Raw genomic sequence first — 20261 nt, forward strand, 5'->3', positions numbered from 1 at the left:
AGAAAGCAGGGGCTGTCTGTTAGACCTGCCTGTTTTATTTAAATGTTGCATGCCTATCTATTTAAAGGACAGACTGCAGAAAGAGGGGAACGTCATATGCGATTCACTTCCCAACATTGTCGGTGCAACGTGAACAATGTAAAGGAGCCGAATGTCTTATCTTCCTGATGTAAAAAAAAAAGAAATGTTGCTTGCGATGGAGAAATCCGCTGACATCTGTGTTCGTTTATCCTTCTTTTTCTCGCCGGGGCGGGTTCAGTCGGCGGTGCTTATTTCGCGGTTGTCTCGCATTAACACGGAATTTGGCTGCTTTTTTTTCTTTTTCCTTTCTTAAGATTTGTGTCAAAATGTAACGAGAAGACGCGTTTCTCCCTGTTTCGCTGTCACCCCGGCCCCGTTTGTTACAATGTAACAATGGAGGAAGAAATTCTTCCCTGAAGCCGTATATATACTTATTGTGACATCACAGGCATGCCCTACCCCGGAGCATGCTGGGAAATGAAGTGACTTCCCCCCCCCTTTCTTCTTTGTTCATATTGCTCAGAAACAGACGTGTAAAACTCGAGAGAATCTTTAAACGGATGGCATTTAACATAAACCTGACTCACTGTGATGTACAGAATGTAATATTGTGTTAAAGATAGTTTCCATACATGTGCATGTCCTCCACATCTGTCGAGTAAAGGGAAAGATGTGTTTTAATAATATGAAGAAAATGATGAGACCCCATTTTCCCCCCTGAGGAGCTTAAGAACATTTACATTTAAAAAAAAAAAAAAAAAGTTTTATTTTTTGCAAACACCTCAAGGACACAGACAACAGATGGTGGCCAGTACACGGGTAAGCATTTTAATAATGCTGATAATATGGGGCTAAAATTGGTATCTAAAATTTCAAGCTATCAATTTCATGTAAGCAGTACAATGGACTGAACATAAACTAACCACATCTCCTTACATGCAGCTCTGATGTGACCAACAGCTCAATTACATGTAGTATTTGGATGTGGTAACATCCAAAAACAATGATTTTAACTGCCAAAGAAACGCATGGTTCCTTATGAAAACATTTTAAAATAATGATCTATTTACAAATAATGTTTAAAACACGTGGACAGGAGACAGTTCGCTGGTGTAGCCACTGAGATCACTAACACAGACAGTGTTTCATCATCATAGGTAACAACCGCGAGTGCCAGTATGCGCTCCACACCAACTACAAGGATTTGACAGTGTTTGGGAGTCTGGAAAAAAAGCTTTTTCTTCCTCAAAAGTAACATTTCAAACCAGTGAAAGACTGACATGGTTTCACTTTCAAAGGACTAACAGATGTAATTGAGGACAGCTGGATTCCAACGGTTTCCCTTAATGTCCTGATTACTGAGTTGATGCCTCTTGGGGTTCTTTGATGAGTGCGATTGTGTTTGCTGTACCGCGTTTCTCGCAGACTGGCTTCAGTGGATCCCAGTAAGCTCAACCTAGCATGAAGAGGAGAAATCACGCTGCATTGCAGGCTGAAAGTCAAGTACTGTCAGAGTAACTGTATGTCGTTTTTGTCGCTGTGAATAGTATTCTATTTTGCATATTTGGTTGTTGGTTTTTAAAGAGATGACAAACGGTTTCTGAAGCACAGAGCTTTGGCACACCAGATGCTCAGCTAACAAATAAACAGGGATGGCAGCTGTAGTGCTGAACACGTCTTTCACGAGACATAAGCAATCAAGGAAAACGCAACCACTTAAGGGAGACAATGGCAGGGCGACAAGGAGATTGTTCACTTCACTGTGGTAACAGTCACTACCTCAAAAGTAAGACAATAAGGTATAGTGAGGAGAGGGCCAGGTGCTTCCGTCACATGGTCCTCCTAGCAGCCTCAAGACGTTTCTCGGGGGCGTCCCCACGTATTCCAGGAACAGCGAAGAATATGAAGCTCTAGAGGGGCTGACTGGATCGGGTCTAAAGAAGAGAACAGCGCCTATTCTCCTGCGCACAGTATTCACTTTAAGATGATGTGGTAGCCATCGTTTGTGTCATCTGGAGGGAAAAGGAAAGGAAAAGCAGAGCAGGGGAGAGCGTTATAAATAAACTTGCAACGATAAGTTCATCAAGGCTCCACGTTAAATATAGAAACACATTAATGCCACACTCAAATACCTTTCATTGTGTCCAAAACGAAACATACTTCATCCTGGAAGTTCTGAATCATCTGTTAAAAAGTAGGAGGGAAACAAGATGAAGTTGTTTACAAGCGTGTCCCAGGTTTTGCATCACCTGGGACTGAAATGTGAAGAAATTTCAGAAACTTTGGTCGGCCGTCATCGGGCTCTCGCACAGTTGAAGTGCCTTTTATCTGAAATGGTGCAGTGCATACCCAGCTTACTGGCAGTGAGCAGGAGGGTTACTTACATCGTCACTGACCAGCACATGGATGCCGGTGGGACCCTGTTTGAAGATCTGATTTATCTGCCTGGGTGAGATGTTGAAGAGCTGAGCGAGCTTCTCCGTCAGCTCAGCAGATGTGAGGTCCTCCAGGTAAATGGCGTGATATACTGCAGAGAATAGCAGGTACAAAAACACACATTTGAACTTCTCACACAAGTATGTGTACAGCCAACAGCGCTAACTAAAGCGAAAGTGCTGATACAGCTAACAGTGTATACCTGAGGGGGAACCTAGAGATACATTTAAACTAAAAAGGAATAGTTTGACATTTTGGGGAATGAGCTTATTTGTTTCGTGCCATGAGTTGGATGACAAGATCCATTTTCATGACTGTGTGGTAAGCATGAAGCTACAGCCAGCAGCCAGTTAGCTTGGAAATAGTTAGTGTAGCTCTGTTCAAAGGTAACAGAATCTGCATACCTGCACATCTTGAGTTCAATAATTAACAAGTTATATAATGAATCCGGTTTGTTTATCTGTACAGAAAAGTGTAAAAACATCAAGTTGGTCTCACTGCTGCGTCACCATTTTCTGATATCTTGTGGGGTTTGTTGTCAACTGTCCACCTATAATAACCATGAGTCTGTCAGATGTGATTGGCAGCTATCGCCCTGTTCAGAGCCATGTGGAGGAAATCTTTGTCAATTCACTACTATATTCTGCCTTATGTGGTTATTATTATTATTATTATTACTATGTGTTAGCATATCACATCTTGTATCTTAATTAGTGCACTTTTGATGCCCAACTATCTCCATTTCCACGGCCTCCGTCTCGGCTGGCCCCCTCACGGTATTGTGATATAAGATATTGTCAAATGGTTTCATGTATTTGAAGATATTCCCAACAATTTAGTTCTCTCTTATTATTCCAGTGTTTGACATTTTGATGTGGAACATGCACTGACCAAAGAAAGTGTTGGCGGCAGCGTCTCCGTTTTCATGTTTGGGCTGCTGCTCCCTCGCCTGCTGAGACTCCTGGCAGACGTAAATGGTCAGCCTCGGGCGCACCACCCTGTCAACAGCGTCCACAGAGAGAAAATAACGAACCTTTCATTCTCGATATATTAGGAAGTTGACATTTCGTAAGATGGGAGTCGATTAAAGAAGACCCACCGTCCCTTCAGTGCATTGAAGAGTCTTATACCATCAGCTGGCCCACAGATCTGAATGACATCCTCCCTGGTCAGCTTCAACAGATCTGCCCCTGGAACACGGAAACAAGACCTTGCTGAAGAGCATAAAACGCTTCCCTCTCCGAATTACACAACAAGTTTGTTTCAGGGGCTCCAGCAGTTGCAACATGTGCAGAAAAATAATAAAAATAACACGACATAGATGCATGTAAAGGATTATTCACACAAAGGGCATGACATTTCTCTTTGTGCAGGTTTTATCTCACTCCTCTGTGGCCTTTGTGTGGAAGAAGACAGCACTGAATTGTGTCATGATATAGAAATATTAAAAAAAAGGTCCAACTGCTGTTGTGACAAATGACCAGAGCCCATGAACGGGGCTTCAGTCCAGCTGTTTTGATACTACAAGGAACAAGTGTTCATTTGCAAGTCTGTACACAAAAGCCGTTACCTACCTGAGAAGTTGGTGAAGAGCCGAGAGAAGGGTGAGAAGCGGTTTCTTAAGAGCCACTGTTGTGCATCTTGTGGTGTTGCTGTGGGTAACAAATTCTGAGGAGAGAAAAAAAACACAACCCAGAATAAAACCACTTGATTGCAACAGTCTCGAAGGGTCACAAGACTTGCAGGAAACGGCCACAAGAGCACCTGAAACACACCCTGAAAGTTTAATTCAAATTGACCACTAGGTGGCGCTACAAATTCACCAAAAGAGAAAATGACACAACACATTGCACAACACAGACTATAAATCTGAAATGTTTTTTGTCCAATCAAAACATACTCACAGGATGGGTTTCATGGAAGTGTTGAATGGAGTGTGTAAAAGCTATTTTGAATAAGGGGCGCCACTAAACATGTGGACGGTCATGGCGCAAATCAGGCCATAAACCAATGACCGTTTGTCCAAACATCACCAAAATTGCTGGATCTTTTTAATTAAGCTTTTGAAACATGTTCCAAAATATGATTTTGAGAGTGCTAATAATAAAATGCTGCAAACATTGTCATGATGAAAACAAGTATGTGAGACGTCTCAGTCCTTCTTGAGACAGAATTTAACCAACCGAAGTGACTTTGCTCAGCTTTGTGAAGCCCGAAACCCGCTCACTGCAGCTTTAATTTTTTTAATTTGTAAGACATTCTTTCGTTCTAAAACAGCCATCATGGCGTCTTAATCTTTTAATAGGTGCAAGTAACTAAAGCATAACAAATCGGCTAGACATCTGCCCAAATATACGGCATGTACAGTATGAAATATTCTGACCAGTTGTCACTTAAAGTTAAAAGACAGAAGCATTGAATCATTGGCTGGTTCCCGGTAGCACATAGAAAAGAGTCCAGATAAATGAGAGCTGAACGTGTATTTTTGGTTTCTCATTATTATATCTCACACCTTGAGGAGTGTTCGGCTCCTTTTGTTTCAAAGTGCCTCAGAGAATCTACTAGCTTTGCATTTGTCAATATTAATAGTGAGTGGTTCAGGCAGGCAGGCAGTGAATATGCACGAGTACTTACATCTGCTACCTGAACCACAGGCTCAGGCTGGTGGGTTGGCGATCCATTTCTAAAAAAGGATGAAAAATGTACCTCGTTAGAACCATGTTCGAATCTAAACATCATGTGTTCCTCACTAACCTAAACCACTCAACTACTATGTGGATTCCATGGCTGATTCAATTCAAGCAGCACTACTCATGACGCATTGGCAGGTTCTGTGAAACACTCATACCCTTCTAGCACTGGGAAGCTGTTGGGTGTGCTGTTGAAGCCAGGAGATGGAGAGTTGGGGACGTACGTGACCTCCGGCCAGGGACAGCACTGCAAGAGAACCACACTTTTGTTATTGTTGCTTCCAAATAACCTCAGAAATATACGTCTGCTGCCACCAGTTACCAGCTGCAGCTTTCCCTTACATTTAAAGCTACAACGAGAACTTTTCATCTTTTGTTGATTTTGGCGGTCAACAGCGATAGTGTTTCCAGGTATCAAGAGTCCCTTTGGACTGCAGCAGGGTCTGTTTGATGACTCTTTATCTAATCACGCATCCCTTTAACACTTTAGCAATATGCTAACCTCTGTCAGGATTGTGGTTTCATAGGAGGGCTGATACTTTTCTTTTTCCTGTGGCGCCCTCTTCTCCATCTTCTCCCTGTCAGTCTTCTGCTTTCTGTCCGCACCTTTAGGCTGAAACGGGTCATTTAGGTGTTGGTCATAGATAACAAAATGTTTGCAGTACATCAATGTTTTTTTTCTGTCACTTGTATCCTCTCTCTCTCTCTCTCTCTCTCTCTCGCTTTCCCCTCACCTTGAAGACTTTGAACTGGCAGGAGGCCGAGTGGAGGTGTTCTGTGTACTCTTCATTCTCGTTCTCTTTAAACGTGTCTATCTGGATTCGGAAAGGAACGCCCTTTTCCCCTCCATGCTTGCGCATGGTGAATTCTGTGCTGATGCAGTGTACCTAAAAAGGAAAGGAATATCCAATTTAAATCTGTACAGGAATGACGACAAAAAACACAAAACTCAGGTCAGTTAAATCAAATTAAAAATTAAAAAACAGGCAAAACTGTATTAGTAATTACTGCCTGCAGAATGACATGTTTTCTGTTTGTGCAAAATGTCAAGTGAACTGAATGAGCACACTACATGTTAACAAGCTTAGCTCTGTGATGCCAAAGTGATTCAAATTGCCTCAGATTACCGACGTCGTCTTTTTAATGAATGAAAGTGATTAAGGAAAACAAAAGTGTTGTCCGTCATGCTACCTGGATAAAAACTGAGGTTCTTTTTGATGGGTCCCAAAGGAACTCCACAGTGTTAAGCTGAGTAGGGTTAGCCCGGGGGTCGATTATGCCGACGGACATGGGGATATCTGCAACGGATCAACGTAAAACAGGCTGTTATCAAAAGAGTTCTTGATGCACACCATCCTCTCCATCATACTGCCATTGTCTAAACCCTGCACTTATAGTTCAGTCAACATGAATTCATCCCAAAACTACTGGATGGTTAACATGCATACAAGGCTGCACAGCAACAAATCCTTCCACACACAAATCCAATACATTAGATAAGAGCCAGAACCTTCTGGAGCCATCAAAGTAGACCGGCATTGTGTTATTGAGTGCTCACCCAGGTCGAGGATGCGATCTCCGGGCCTGTTCCAGCGCCAGCCCTCCAGCTGCTGGTGCTCTGTGTACTGAAGTCGTCTGTCGTGAAACACCACACGGATGATGCTCTGAAATGTTATGAGATTCATTTTTTTTAAAGAAAGAAAGAAAGAAAGAAAGAAAGAAAGAATTAGGCAGGTTGTGTTAATGCTGCTGAAGCTAATATGTGAATACTGGTTCGTCCCAGCAGTCCCGTGCAAATATGTTGTATCGCTGCGTGTAGGTGTCCGATTCTTACCTTCACCATTTTATCAGTGATTTCCGGAAGTTCCCCAATTTTCCGATTGTCAAGCATTCTAATTTCATAGGACTGCCCTGCAATGACAAATCCATGCAGTGAATAAACATTCACAATTCAAATCCAACCAGTGTAGCTTTACTAATCACAATAATGCATCATTCACATGTATGTCACTTATTTCACAATATATCCCAAAATGACTTTCACAATTTCAGTGTAAAACTAACAAACCAGAAAAGATTGCATCACTGTGTTGGTGCCAGTGTATTAAAAACACACCACATTGTAAAATATTTCCATTTAGATTTCACCCCCTACCGCTAATTTCCACTCTTTAAATGTGTCTATGAAGATAAACAACCAACCAGGTAATAGAATATATAGAATTAATATGTCAAAAGGCAACTGAGGGACGAATTCACAAAGAATGGTTAGCGGCCGCTGATAGCACCATGAATTGTGCACCATTTGTGATCTACTCGTTTTAAAGTATTATTCTAACAGATATTACGCCAACGATAATAAAATGAAAACACGGCCATAAAGTTTTTCAGCTGAGTGCAACTGCCCCCTTTTTTTGTGTGCGATTTCAATTATCCATGTTGCAAAATATAAGTGCACTTGAGGCCGATGCGTCGGATGTGAGGGACTCAGCCTGAGCCAGGAACATTGAGTCGATTAGGGCCCGGCTTTGAGTTTAATACCTGCAGCGACCCCAGCGCAGCAGAAACAATACGTTAGTAGGTTGTATGCATTTATGACACAACTGCCTTTGCTTTCTGTCGCTGCATCCCAAAATAACTAAGCTTCGCGCTTCAGTTACCACCAACTTTCTAAAGAGGCTAACAACTTCACTGTAACTGCATGCTGCTATTACCACTGATCTGTGTGAATCGGACTATTTTCGCAATGAGGCTCATTTGCACAGAAAAGGGGCCTATTTTACACTAATTGTATGCATATTATCTCATTTAAATGACTGCAATAGCAGAGGAGCACTGAGACACTTTTGGCTTGGCACCACATACAGGGTTGCATTTCACACAATTTGTAGCCGCAAAAACCATACAATCCTTTTGTGAATTAGCCCTTGAAATTGATACATTTACTGATGAAGTGCAGTGTGGCAGGGATCCCAACGCTGACCTTGGTTGAGGTAGGTGAGTGTTTCATCGTGCAGTTTAACGGCTGGCGAGGTAGCTGCACACAGAACATACTGAAAGGGAAGGATCTTGTTGTCGCTGTCTGGAGGCAGGTTGGACTCCTCCTGTTTGAAGATGGGGAGGGCCAGCACGTCGCTGGAGAACAGAGACAAAAGAGCAACGCTGTTGGTGAGCTCCCCCCCCTCAAAACTGTGGGGCACATTCATTGGACGACACTGGAGGCTGAACGCCCGGTTTATTGTGTTGGTCAGCTTTACAGTTCATTAGTTATATTGGAGGCAACTAGGGCACCAACACTACTAAATACCAAGTCAGTATCTCATAGCTCCTCTCAACAGAAGAATTTCAGGAACAAGCATGCACTTTGCAGCTTGCACCATATCATTTAACAGAGCACTTAACCAGCCAAGAAAGGGCACAAAAGAGAGGGATCTCTGTCCGGCAAAGCAAAGCACTTGAGTCAGCGAAACCCTAAATGTATTACACATAATTGCCTTCATGAAAAACTGAGCAGAAGCATCATAAATGTCTATTTGGACTTTAACCTCTTGGAAAAGACCCCACAAAAAAACCGCTGTGTGCAGATATATTTATATTGAAGTATAAGGAGCATGCTGCATAGTGATAGGATAAATCTAATGCCCCCACTCAAATTTCATCAAAGAGTGTTCTTTATCCGATAGTCACCAAGCTTTGCAGTTCATCTGCATGTGGTGATTAATTTTCCATTCAGTCGTCACTAAGGGCAGGGCTTCACATACATCAGATAGATACAGAACATAAAACTAAAATATCACTTTGACATTAATTATTCAGACGCCTTGACTCTGTGCTTAGTTAAAGCACCGTTGGCAGCGATTACAGCCTCAAGTCTTCTTGGGTATGACACAACGAGCTCTGCACACCTGGATTTAGGGATTGGATCCGGTTTTCCAGGTTTTCACCGAGTAGGGCTGAACCCCAAGAAGTTTAAGTCAGATTTTACTCTCTGTCGCTTTGATTTTCACTGCAATATATAAGTCCTGTACCTCTATGGAAACAACACAACCATGGCTAGAAGTAGAGACAACTCAAGAATGTCGCGTGTGCAGTTTAAGCCAGTTATAGTGCTATAACTCATAAAAAAAGAAAAGAACGCAAGTTGAATTTCTTTAAATATATTTTACAAAAATTGGAAAAACAATGGAATCTGATATATATATCCAATATTTTTCCAAGTGTCTAAAAGTGTTACCAATGTTGGAAAACAGGCCGTCTTCAATCAATGTGTGGAAACATCTCAAAGGAGTGATAGCAAAGGGTCTGAATATTTATGTCAATGGGATATTTCAGTTTTTATTCTTTTTAAGAAATTTGCAAATTCAAAATTAAATAAATTTAAAATCCCAGTTTTGCTTTTTCATAGTCGTCATCGAGTGATGATTGACATGGATTTTAGGATACAGCTGCTTCATAAAAAGGTGAAGGGGTCTGAATAATTGTGAAACACTGCACATTTATAAAAACACATTTGATAAGACAGAACATATATAAAATACCTTTATATAGAATCTCCAATTAATTCCATATACAAGTGACCAAATATGTTCTCTGCAAATGACGTGATTTTGAAAATAACTGTTTGAAAAAAATAATAGAGAAACAAACTACAAAGCAAAATCAGCTTTAGGTCAAGTGAAAACAAACACAGCTGATATCCAAATCTTAAGAAGGCAGCGATACAGATTCACAAACTTTAGATGGTGATGACTGAAGGAGGATTCACTTTGGGGTTAGATTTATATTTTTCACAATTAATGTCCAACAGCAGACCCAACAGTACCTCATGCTGTATGCCCCAGCACCGAGCTCCTGGCCAATGCCCGACAGACTGGCATCAAAGTCCTGGACCAGTCCGGACTCGATCACCTCATCCGTGAGAGGCAGCTTCAAAGCCCACGCCATGGTGACGGTTAGCAGATCTTTCGGAGTGCAGTTACGGTTCAAACTTGCGCCAAGTTTCCCACAACCTTCCAATCGTTAATGGAGAAAGCGAAATAAGAAGTTTATTTTTAATTGAACGTGGCTCCAACTTTAAAAATCGTGAAAATAAAGCAACATGTGGATGTTTAACCGAAGAACATATCCAACAAAAAACAGTAGACAGGGATCAACTAGCAGTTGATGCAACTGACAGAAACTTAACAGGTTGTTATGCTGAACAATGCAGAACTGCTGCGGTAAACGTAACCGTTAACGTTTAGTGCCACCGTGCACCGATGCGCTGTTAAAAACAACCTGTGTAAAGCTATGTTATTTTTACTTACTATTTAGTTAAATAACGTCATCAAATTAAAGAAACATCACATACCTTTAGAGGATAGCTACTTGCTAACAGTGCGACAGTTTCATGCCATCATGTCGCGCTCCTTCGCCCCAGCACTAAAATAAACATGACGAGCTAACCACAGTTAGCTACATAGCCTGCTAGCTAACTTAGCGATAATAATGCTAGGTCTTCTTTGCCTCACTTATTGAGGATTCACGGGAACAAGGTGTTACAGATAGACATATCTATACATAGAGACGCGTCAAAATTAGCTCAGAATCCTACATTTATATGATAAAATGTCTCGTTTTTGTTTGTTTATCTAGCTTCGTTAGGGACAGGAGCTACCGTAATTTCCGTTCTCTCTCTTCTTCGTGTTATTATGTCACAGTGATAGCAAAGAACGTTGGCGCTCATTACCGCTACCCATCGGTCATGCCAGGTAAAACATGAGGTTGAAGAAGGGAGTTTCCTGATTTTAGAAGTGATATTTTACTTTAAAAAACAACCCATTTTTTATGGAGATCAGGGGTCACTATCAACTGCAACCATTGCAAAGGTTGAAATATATCAATGCACAACAACGAGGAGTGATTAATAAAACCAGGGTTTATTTATCTGACAGAAAATGACAAAAAGCATCCAACTTCCCCTTTTCTCTTTTCTTGAAAAGTCTTTATGTGCTTTGCAGAACAAATGAATATCATCTTATTATTGTAATTTAGCTCTTCTTTTCTCTGTTGATAACTTAGTATATTAAACAATATTATACATTGGCCTTCCATATTGAACAGAAGGAAAAACACATATTATAGCAAGAACTTTGCAATATTACCATTTTGTATGTTTAGGTATAATGTATGTCCATTGCAAAATAGGCCCATTTATTAAAAAATGTTCAGAAGGAAAATATGGACCATATAATTCACAAAATTGGGGGGGGAAATGTGATTAATGCATATTAGCTTGTACATTTAAACTGCAGTATTTTACATTTATTCTGCATAAAAGTACATTAATCTTAGTGATAGAAGTTGCTTGTTAAGTTGATGATTGCAATTTTGCCAGTACTGCTACATTTTGAAAAGCAAAGATTCTTGCTGTTTAAGAACATTACAATGCAGAAATTCAATTCTCCCACATTCGTAACTATTAAATCTTGCACTGTACATAAACCATTCGTATCCCTTTACTTTCTCTACTGTCACTAAAGTGCAAAGAATTCTTGAAGAATTGGCATTGGCAAAGATAAAGAAAATGGCCATAGTTTTAGAAAATAACTTCATACTGCACATGCAAACACTCTTCTTACTGATTCAGATTGAAAGACATAAACCCACAAAACCCCTTCCTTGGCTCAACATATAATTGCATTTTTAGTAATTTGATTGATATTGGACTTAGTAAGAGTATAAAAACCTGGTGCTAATGTTTCTAGGCAACGCAAGACTGTTTTAAACTGCCATCATAATAGTCCAATTAAGTTCCTGCTTTTAACACACACTTTATCGAACTTGAGATTTTAAAAAAAGCTGCAGAACCGTTGTCAACCCATTGAGGGAACAGTCACAACTGTGAATAAAGAGGAAACACAAAATACTCTCAGAGTATTATCAGCACATTAAACAGGACAGACTGTAGTGAATTCACACACGTTTCACCCACAATCAGTAACTCACAAATTAAACAAACATTATAAAATGCCCCAAAAAGGTTTACAGTTGTGGCGTCATAGGCAATAGCTGAAGCTATAATTATATTTTGATAAGAACTTGTTGTCCGAGGAACATCGAAAATTACTGTGACACATTTAATGCCAAACAATAGGAAATTACTACAGATGTTAAGCTCATCTTTGTGATTATCAATAAGAAATATCAAAATTGTGATTGTCCCAAAAAATGGTTGCAGAGTCAGGGGTCCATCGATAGCAACGTCAGTTTTGGCATTAATTAGACAACAAATTCTGATAAAAATAAGATTATATGCTATTGCCTACTTTTAGTCTACAGAGGCTTTTTTACGTTTGCAAAGCTGCTCATGTAGTACAAATACTACATGAATATAAAATGAATGAGCGGCAAGAACTCTGAAAATATCCACGGTGGCAAGAGCATGTTATTCAAATATCAGCGTAATGTCACCCATTGTGACAAAGTGACAATTATGTGACTAAAATCAATGTGACTCAATGCACTGCCACTTATTATAATTCAGAGGTATAGCCTATAAAATCACTTGTATAAAATTTCACCAAATGTTTTTAAATATGACGTTAATATCGCTGTATTATCATCACTGTATATGACAAAAGAACCATGCAGCCCACCACACAGGAGTTGTGTACACATGTACAGTCTTAAAATACAATATAATTTTTTTTTTTTTTAGTACTCTTTCATTACACTTGAATTATGTGTAATTCCCTTTATTTTCGATAAAAGTTCAGACTCCTTAATGGAGTTTGGCTTTTATTTACAACACAATTTACAACTGTGTTGCTGTATTGAATGTTCGACTTCCAAAAAACGCATCCTCCCAGAATGAGGTCGTTACTGAACCTGGAAGACATTGATTTTGCTTGTGTTTTTCAGCGTCTGCCGCCGGTTACAGAACCATACTCGCACAACCTCTCGGTCGTAGTTTAGCTCTCGTGCAATTTCTGTAATCTCTTGACCTGTTGGCAATGCATTCTTTTCAAAGTAGGAGTTAAGAACTTCTATTGCCTGCGGTGTGAAACTTGTACGCCGCTTGCGTTTTTTGGATGGTTCACCGCCAACAAACTCCATCAGATTCTGCTGGCCTTTCTGGTTCCAGTGCTCAGCCTCAGCCAGCCACTTCTCCAACACCGGCTTCAACTTCTGAGCACTCTTAGGCGTGATATCCAGCTTTTCAAACCTGCGTTACAAAAGTAAAATCATTTAATGCGAACACACACTGCACATCACAAATAACCAGTTTGCAGGGAAGTAACTAAGATATAAAATATATTTTGGGTACTAGTCCACCAAGCTTTAACCAACCTATTGAGAAATGTCTCACTATTTCTACTCTCTATATAATTATGACTCCATTGCTGTTCATATTAAAGTGCCATTTTCGGGTCATGACCCTTTTGAACAATTCTTAAAATATATTCTCATAGAGGTCGGTATTTTTTTTCTGTATGGAGTGTAGCCTAAGCAATGAAAATGTTAATTAAAAAATGTAAAGGAATTGTTTCCAATAAATAAACGATATAAACAATGATTTGCAACTTTCTAACATTTTATGTAGAATATCGCAAAAGCAAAGAAAATGTTTTTGAATGTTACCGTAACGTTACCAAAACACACACATTTATTATAACAATCTTTTTCAAAAGTCATACATATGTCACCTGTGATACATTCTCTCTACTAAGCATGACTGCACTGACACAATGAGTAGAGAAGTAACTTAACTACATTGATGTTCTATTTGTATTACAGTTGTAATTTGTGTGCATGCAAATTAAGTCAATGTACGCACATATCAAATGCTGCACACTTTATAAAGAGAAAATAGTGTAGAATCTTTTCTTTTTTACAAGACATTACTTAAGAAAGCTTCCATAGGCAGGTCACATGAACAGGGGAGTAATTTACCTGCAAATGGCGGACTGGCTGTAAGCAGGACCCTCAGTTGCAGTTAGAGCCTGTCCTACTTGTGTCTGAGTAAGCCCCAAGGACAGCCGACGGATCTTGAAATTCTTGGCAAACTCTCGAATCTCTTCCAGATTAATGCCTTCCTCGCTGCAGACTACCTGCTGGGGTTCTACAATTCAGGGGAATCTGGTTAAAAATAACTACTTACTTAAAAACGGATCTATGTTTGGATATGAGAAGCAGGTGTACATACTGCTGACAAGCTGTCCCACTTTTACAATGTCTCCACAGGTGATGGGAACTGTCGAGGAGAGCGTGGTGGCATTCTTCAGTACAGACGGCTGAGGGGCGATGACAATTGGTGACTGACTGACAGTTGTTACTGAAGCCTGGGAGGGAACAAATACATTATATAACCTGCAATGATGCAAATGGCAAACTTTAATCATATTTAAATACCTTCAGGAATAAAGATCTGCCAATTAGTTATTAAGTCATTTTTGGTCTGCTTTCAAGTGAAAAAGCAGAAATGACTTAGTCCTTTCTGACCTCAAAACTAAATTCAGACAGATTTGAGTTGGTTACCTGTGTGATAGGTTTGGTAAGTGTTGGGGGAGCAGCAGCTTTGGGCATGACTGCAGCAGAAGTAACAACTGCAGATCCATTCCCCACTGTGGCAATAATCTGGCCCTGGTTGTTGAGAAGCAACTGTGGGGTGAGAGTCTGGACCTGGAGACCCTGGAGACCCTGCAGACCCTGCAGACCTTGCAGACCCTGCAGGCCTTGCAGGCCTTGCAGACCATGCAGACCTTGCAGACCATGCAGACCCTGTAGACCCTGTAGACCCTGTAGACCCTGCAGACCCTGCAGACCCTGTAGACCCTGCAGGGTGGGTGTCGCAGCCGCTCCAGCCAGAGAGGCTGGGTTCAACAGAAGAGGGAGGGTTCCTATGACCTGTAAATATTGTTTGAAATTGAAACACGAATAATTGAATGTAATGCTCTCTTTTCGCTTACCAAAGCCACTTTCAGAACATTCAACAACCTGTGAAGTACGGCCTTTTAGCGCTTCACTTGGAATAAATGTATTTTAAGATGAAACACTATACCACTAACTCAGATGAGCTGCACTAATGGTAAGATTGATTCATGGAACTGTTTGAGAGGGCAAATCAGTTTGTCAAAGTCTTTTTCGGCTAATGATACACTACAAAGGCAAAGAGCTATGTTATTTTCTTTGTAAAAGATCCTCATCTTTCCTTTAGCTGAAAGTAGAAAGTAGAGAGACACCATAAGGCAAATCCAAACTCACAGAAATAAACTGAGAAGCATTGATTTGTGGCACCCACCTGTCCTTGGGCATTTGTGATGATCTGGCTGGTGATGCCGGCCATGTTGGACATGGCACTAGTGAAGATAGGAGTGGAGGTGAGGGAACTGAGGAACTGGGGCTGCGTTCCCAATGACGCAGCATTGATCTGAGCATAAAAACACAACATGTGTAAGAAGCGCAGGAAATTAAATTGCATGACTGACATTATATTTATAAACAGTAAACAAAAGTATAAATCCTGAAGCTGCATTCTTACAATGGCAGGATTGATAGAGAGTCCTGCAGCCTGGAGCGCTGCTAACGATATGTTGGACTGAGAGACAGCAGTGGTCGCCTGGGCCGCCGCCACCTGTGCATTGGTCACCTGTGTTGGATGAGACGTCACCTGCACTGGCTGTATGGCAGCTTGAGGCTGGAACATCGTCTGAGCGTTCGTCTGCAGTTGGGGCTGAACAGAGTTCAGGACTGTCGCAGCTGAGTCAAAATTCAAGAGTTTGCAACGTATTATTCACTGTGAGACTCAAAACATTATAACAAGACTCAAGAGTCTACCAACATGCTAGCAGCTCTGTGAGACTGTAATTAGGCACAGAGTACTTTGAGCTAAGTGCTAACGTAAGTGTGCTAACCAGCTCACAATGACAACGCTAAGATGCTGATGTTTAGCAGGTGTACTCTATACAATGTTCACAAGGAATGCAAAACCGAACTGTAAAAAAATGAACCGTCCCATGACGTACAAACCGCTTGCTGTACGTCGCACCACTATTAGATACAGGCCTGCTAATTATTTGATTGTGCCTGAGACATAGTAGAGGCAATTATCTGAACATAGGCCGACTTGACCATGAAGTAACTTGCTTTATTGCATGCATAAAATCTGTGTTATGGCTTCATATATAATAGAATTAGCATTCACTATCAATCAATCAATATATATATATATATATATTGGAGTTCAAACACATTGGAAGAGGTTATGTTTTTATTCTCCTTAATGTGCAATCCACCAAATATTGTTGAAATATGTCAGTGTGGACCAAAGGGTTTCTGTGGCAGCCAACAGTGATCTAGCAAAGAATTCATATGGCCAAAATCTAACATGAGAGGCTATATGGGGAGCATGCATACACAGATAGTTTGTGCTTTACCTTGGAGGCCAGCAAAGGGCAGTTTGAGAAGGTTTCCAGCTGTGTTAGCTGCTGTGAGCCCGGGGAGAGTAGCTACGTTGGTGGTAGGTAAGGTGAGAACAGCCAGACCTCCCTGGCCACCGATGGAGCCCGCCATACTGATGGGGATGAGCAAAGGCTGCCCCAGAGATCCTGTCTGGGCCATCATACCAGTCATCAGAGCGGCCAAACTTTCCTGGGTCAGCACCTAATGTAGATGTAATCAACTTTTTTGACTGGGATGAACAGAGTAATGCTGTTTCAGATTATATTTTTGACCTCATTTGAATCTATTTACTGGCATTCTGGTGTTTTTACAGGGGCACTTTTACTGAACTAAACAGTGATACATTCTCATTGCATTTGTACTCAAATACTCCCAGTATTTTTCTTTTTTACTGGGTATTTCTTTTTTGTTGTTGCAGCGGTATGTTCTGTTCCAGTTGCTGGAAATGTTTCTTCAGCCTGCGGCTGTGTATTCAGGTGTTTGAGATCAAATCTGTTCCACTTTTAACATTTACAATGCACTTGAGACAAATTGCCTCAGCCAGAGACTTCAGTAAATCACCTACTGTGAGCGACAATACTGAAATGAATCCCTCCACAAATATTGGACAAGAAATAATATAATAATAATATGTGAACAGGGGGAAATGCAAATAGGCTCCATTTTTACCTCCGTTTGAGGTAATCTAGAAAGAAATCAACACTATATTTTAAGGCTAAATGGGAGAGAGAACTGGATGAAAAGATGTGGTACAATATGTGGAAAATACAGCAGACCACAATCACAGAGATGGAGGGAAATTATTTGGAAGAAACTACTTTGATATTTCATCACACCCAAAGTTAAAAAAGAATATTCAACAACTATGATGGAGACTATGTGATCACGTGATACCAAACCACACACTTTCTTTTGGTGTTACAAGAAAAACTAACCTTTATGGGATGGTAAAGGTTCTGTTCTTTGTGAGGATTTGGGTTAGGATATCCCCTGATTGTGTCTTGTTTTATACCTGGGACTCATGGAGGGAACTGTGCATCCAGGAGACCAATACTTGGTCAAGACTCTACTCGCTGCCAGAAAAAGTGACTAACAACTGGCTCAATACTGATGCACTAGGTCACAAGCAGCGGCTGACATTAAGTAAAAGTATTTTGCAAAAGTCTGGGGAACATTGTTAATGTATAAATCAAACAAGACAGAAATAGTAATGTTGTCAAAATGGAATGTAGTCTTGTTCCTCCCTAAAGGCTCCGTTCGCCATATCGTGTTTTCTTTACCACTGTAATTGCACTCCAAAATGGAAAACAATAAAGACAAAGTTAAAAAGAAAAAAAAAAGAATCCTGCACTTTCAAGGCCGATGCAACCCGAGCTGTGGTGATTTCTCCCTGGTTTTAGGTAAAGTATTAACTAAAGACACAACAAAACTATTGACGACATCATTCCATCTCTGAAGACTTCAGATGAACATTGAAAATGTAAATCGGTGTGTAAATTCAATACCTGTGGACAGCCTTGTACAGTGATGGGCATGGTGGCCTGGGGCTGCGACAGGGACAAACTGACGGGAACAGCAGGAGTCAGTGTTTGGACAGCAGGGGCAGGAACCTCGACAGACACCACCTGCTGCTCACCCAGCACTGCAGGGGCACAGCCAGGGTTAGTTCTTACTGACATTTAAAGTGGTTGTAACAGCTGCTATTAACATTCCAGAACAACTATGTCACGTATGCATGAATAATAAGTCATGTGCAATCCATCATTTTCTGCTATGACCGTGATTTACCTACTCCCCCAGTGCTCTGGGGCACAGCGAGGCCGTCCTGTATGCTGCCAGCCTCGGGTTGCTCTGCAGGCCGAGCCACTCCCTCCTCAGCTTTGACTTCACTCGTCCCATCGGGTACTGACGATGGCAGAGGTGCATCGACCTCTACCTCTAGCACACGAATAGTCTCATGGCTTGACATCACAATGACCTGCGCAGAAATTAGGAGTAAAATATGAGATGACTCTGACGACTATGAGAAAACTACTTTATTCTACTTCTTTTGTTCAGGGTTCTACTAGAATTTTATAGTGGATACATTTGTTATAGTTGTTTTAGTAGTTTGTAAAACACTTCATCAACAAAAACCTAAACTTAATTTAGGTATTTCTCTACTTATCAATTCTTATCAAATGACTTAACTGATGATTCATGGTATGCAATAGTGAAAGACCTAGAGGAGAGGCAGCGAGACAACCGGGGCGGGAGGACAAGGTGCAGAGACACAATGCAGGGAGAGAGGGGAGGATGCATACCTGGTAGTCTTTGCGGAGAATGTCAAAGTGCAGGATTTAAATGGCTGAAAAAAGACTTCTGCAGTCAGACAGTGAATGGCTAAGGAGAACAGAGAAGCCGAGCACATGTTAGGACGCAATGACCCAAAACAAACACACACACGAAAAAAAAAAAAAAGAGGTACAAATGAAAAGAGCATGAGTACACAAAAAGCAATGATAAGAGCATCAGCCAACAAGCAGCTTAAGCAATGCTTTCTTCAAGCTCCCTTCGGTACATCGGTGAAGAGCATTGCTATTGTTTGCTGATGTCTACACAGAACGTTACCAGATAGAGAAAAACCACAAGAAATGATTAAGCATGGCAGTTTAAAGACCAGTAACCCTCACAAGCACAGAGCTGCAGGCATTATTAGGTGATAAAAGACTAAAGTGTTTTTCAATGAACTTGCGTGGAAGCTAATCGTTCCTTTATGATATGGTATGTTGGCAGATGGAGGGTGACGGGAGCAAACGGCAGCAAAGAACTTGAGGACAACATCAGTCATCGGGGTTTGGAGTAGCTCAGAGCGGTTACAGTGGGAGGAGAAGGCCGTTCATCGTGTTTTAACAGACAGGTGAGTGTTACCTGCTCATTGACTGTGAGTGGGGCATCTTTGGCAGGGGGATCGTGGGAGTTCATGGCTCGCTGCACCACCACAGTCACTGTCTTCCTGACATTCTGGGTAAACAAACAGTCATTAAACAAACGCGGAAAGATTTCTTGATTTAGAGTCTTCCCACCAGACGAGGTCTCTACTAACAACCTCCAAAACCTGAGTCCCTCGGCCACTAATAGAACATTGTTTGTCAAGACAGTTATTCGGTCCTGCTACTTTCATCTGAAGAATATTGCAATAATATTCCCAGTTTTCACTGTTTTCAGTAGTTTGAAATGGTTATCCATACAGCAGCAAGACTACTCACTAAGACCTCACATTCAATTCAATTTAGGATTCAATTGAAGTTCGAGTTCAGGACCTTTATTTGACCCTGCGGGGCAATTGTTTCTGCCGCTGTGGCAATAACAAATAAACAAAAACAACAAGGCATTGCAAGACAAACATGATTAAACACACATACCTAACCTAACATAATAACACATACATACAAGAATAAAAGGTGAACACATGAAGTACAAAAGTTACAATATTAGGGGAAGAGAAAGAAAGAAAGGCATGGTCGGAGATGTGCTGATGCTACCTGTACTTTACAAAGTTGAGCAGTAATGTGGCAGAGGGTATAAAAGAGAAATTACAGTATATCTGTTAGTTTTGGAAAATGGTTGTCTGAGGCGGTAACCAGAGGGAAGGAACTTACATTCCTAGTGCAAGGGCTGGCTACTGTCAAA

The 20261-nt window shown here is 40.9% G+C and overlaps 2 protein-coding genes across 2 annotated transcripts; both read right to left on the reverse strand.

The window, feature by feature from the left end:
* Nucleotides 1-835: 835 nt before the first annotated feature.
* On the reverse strand, nt 836-10815 carry tfcp2 (transcription factor CP2). Its single transcript, XM_079169347.1, has 16 exons — nt 10498-10815; nt 9970-10156; nt 8131-8282; nt 6982-7058; nt 6706-6811; nt 6339-6445; nt 5882-6034; nt 5650-5760; nt 5306-5394; nt 5092-5140; nt 4032-4125; nt 3557-3647; nt 3349-3455; nt 2406-2548; nt 2154-2205; nt 836-2033 (listed from the first exon to the last, which is right to left on the reverse strand). The coding sequence occupies exons 2-16, from the start codon at nt 10089-10091 to the stop codon at nt 1996-1998; spliced, it is 1491 nt and encodes a 496-aa protein (XP_079025473.1). The 5' UTR covers nt 10092-10156; nt 10498-10815; the 3' UTR covers nt 836-1995.
* Nucleotides 10816-13007: 2192 nt separating this feature from the next.
* On the reverse strand, nt 13008-19553 carry pou6f1 (POU class 6 homeobox 1; the record flags this gene model as incomplete). Its single annotated transcript, XM_079170380.1, has 10 exons — nt 13008-13353; nt 14082-14250; nt 14335-14470; nt 14667-15035; nt 15430-15558; nt 15670-15887; nt 16565-16790; nt 18095-18261; nt 18378-18567; nt 19500-19553. The coding sequence occupies 10 exons, from the start codon at nt 19551-19553 to the stop codon at nt 13008-13010; spliced, it is 2004 nt and encodes a 667-aa protein (XP_079026506.1).
* Between the last annotated feature and the right edge of the window lie 708 nt (nt 19554-20261).

This window comes from Pholis gunnellus, assembly GCF_910591455.1.
Source record: "Pholis gunnellus genome assembly, chromosome: 2".
NCBI classification, from domain to species: domain Eukaryota; kingdom Metazoa; phylum Chordata; class Actinopteri; order Perciformes; family Pholidae; genus Pholis; species Pholis gunnellus.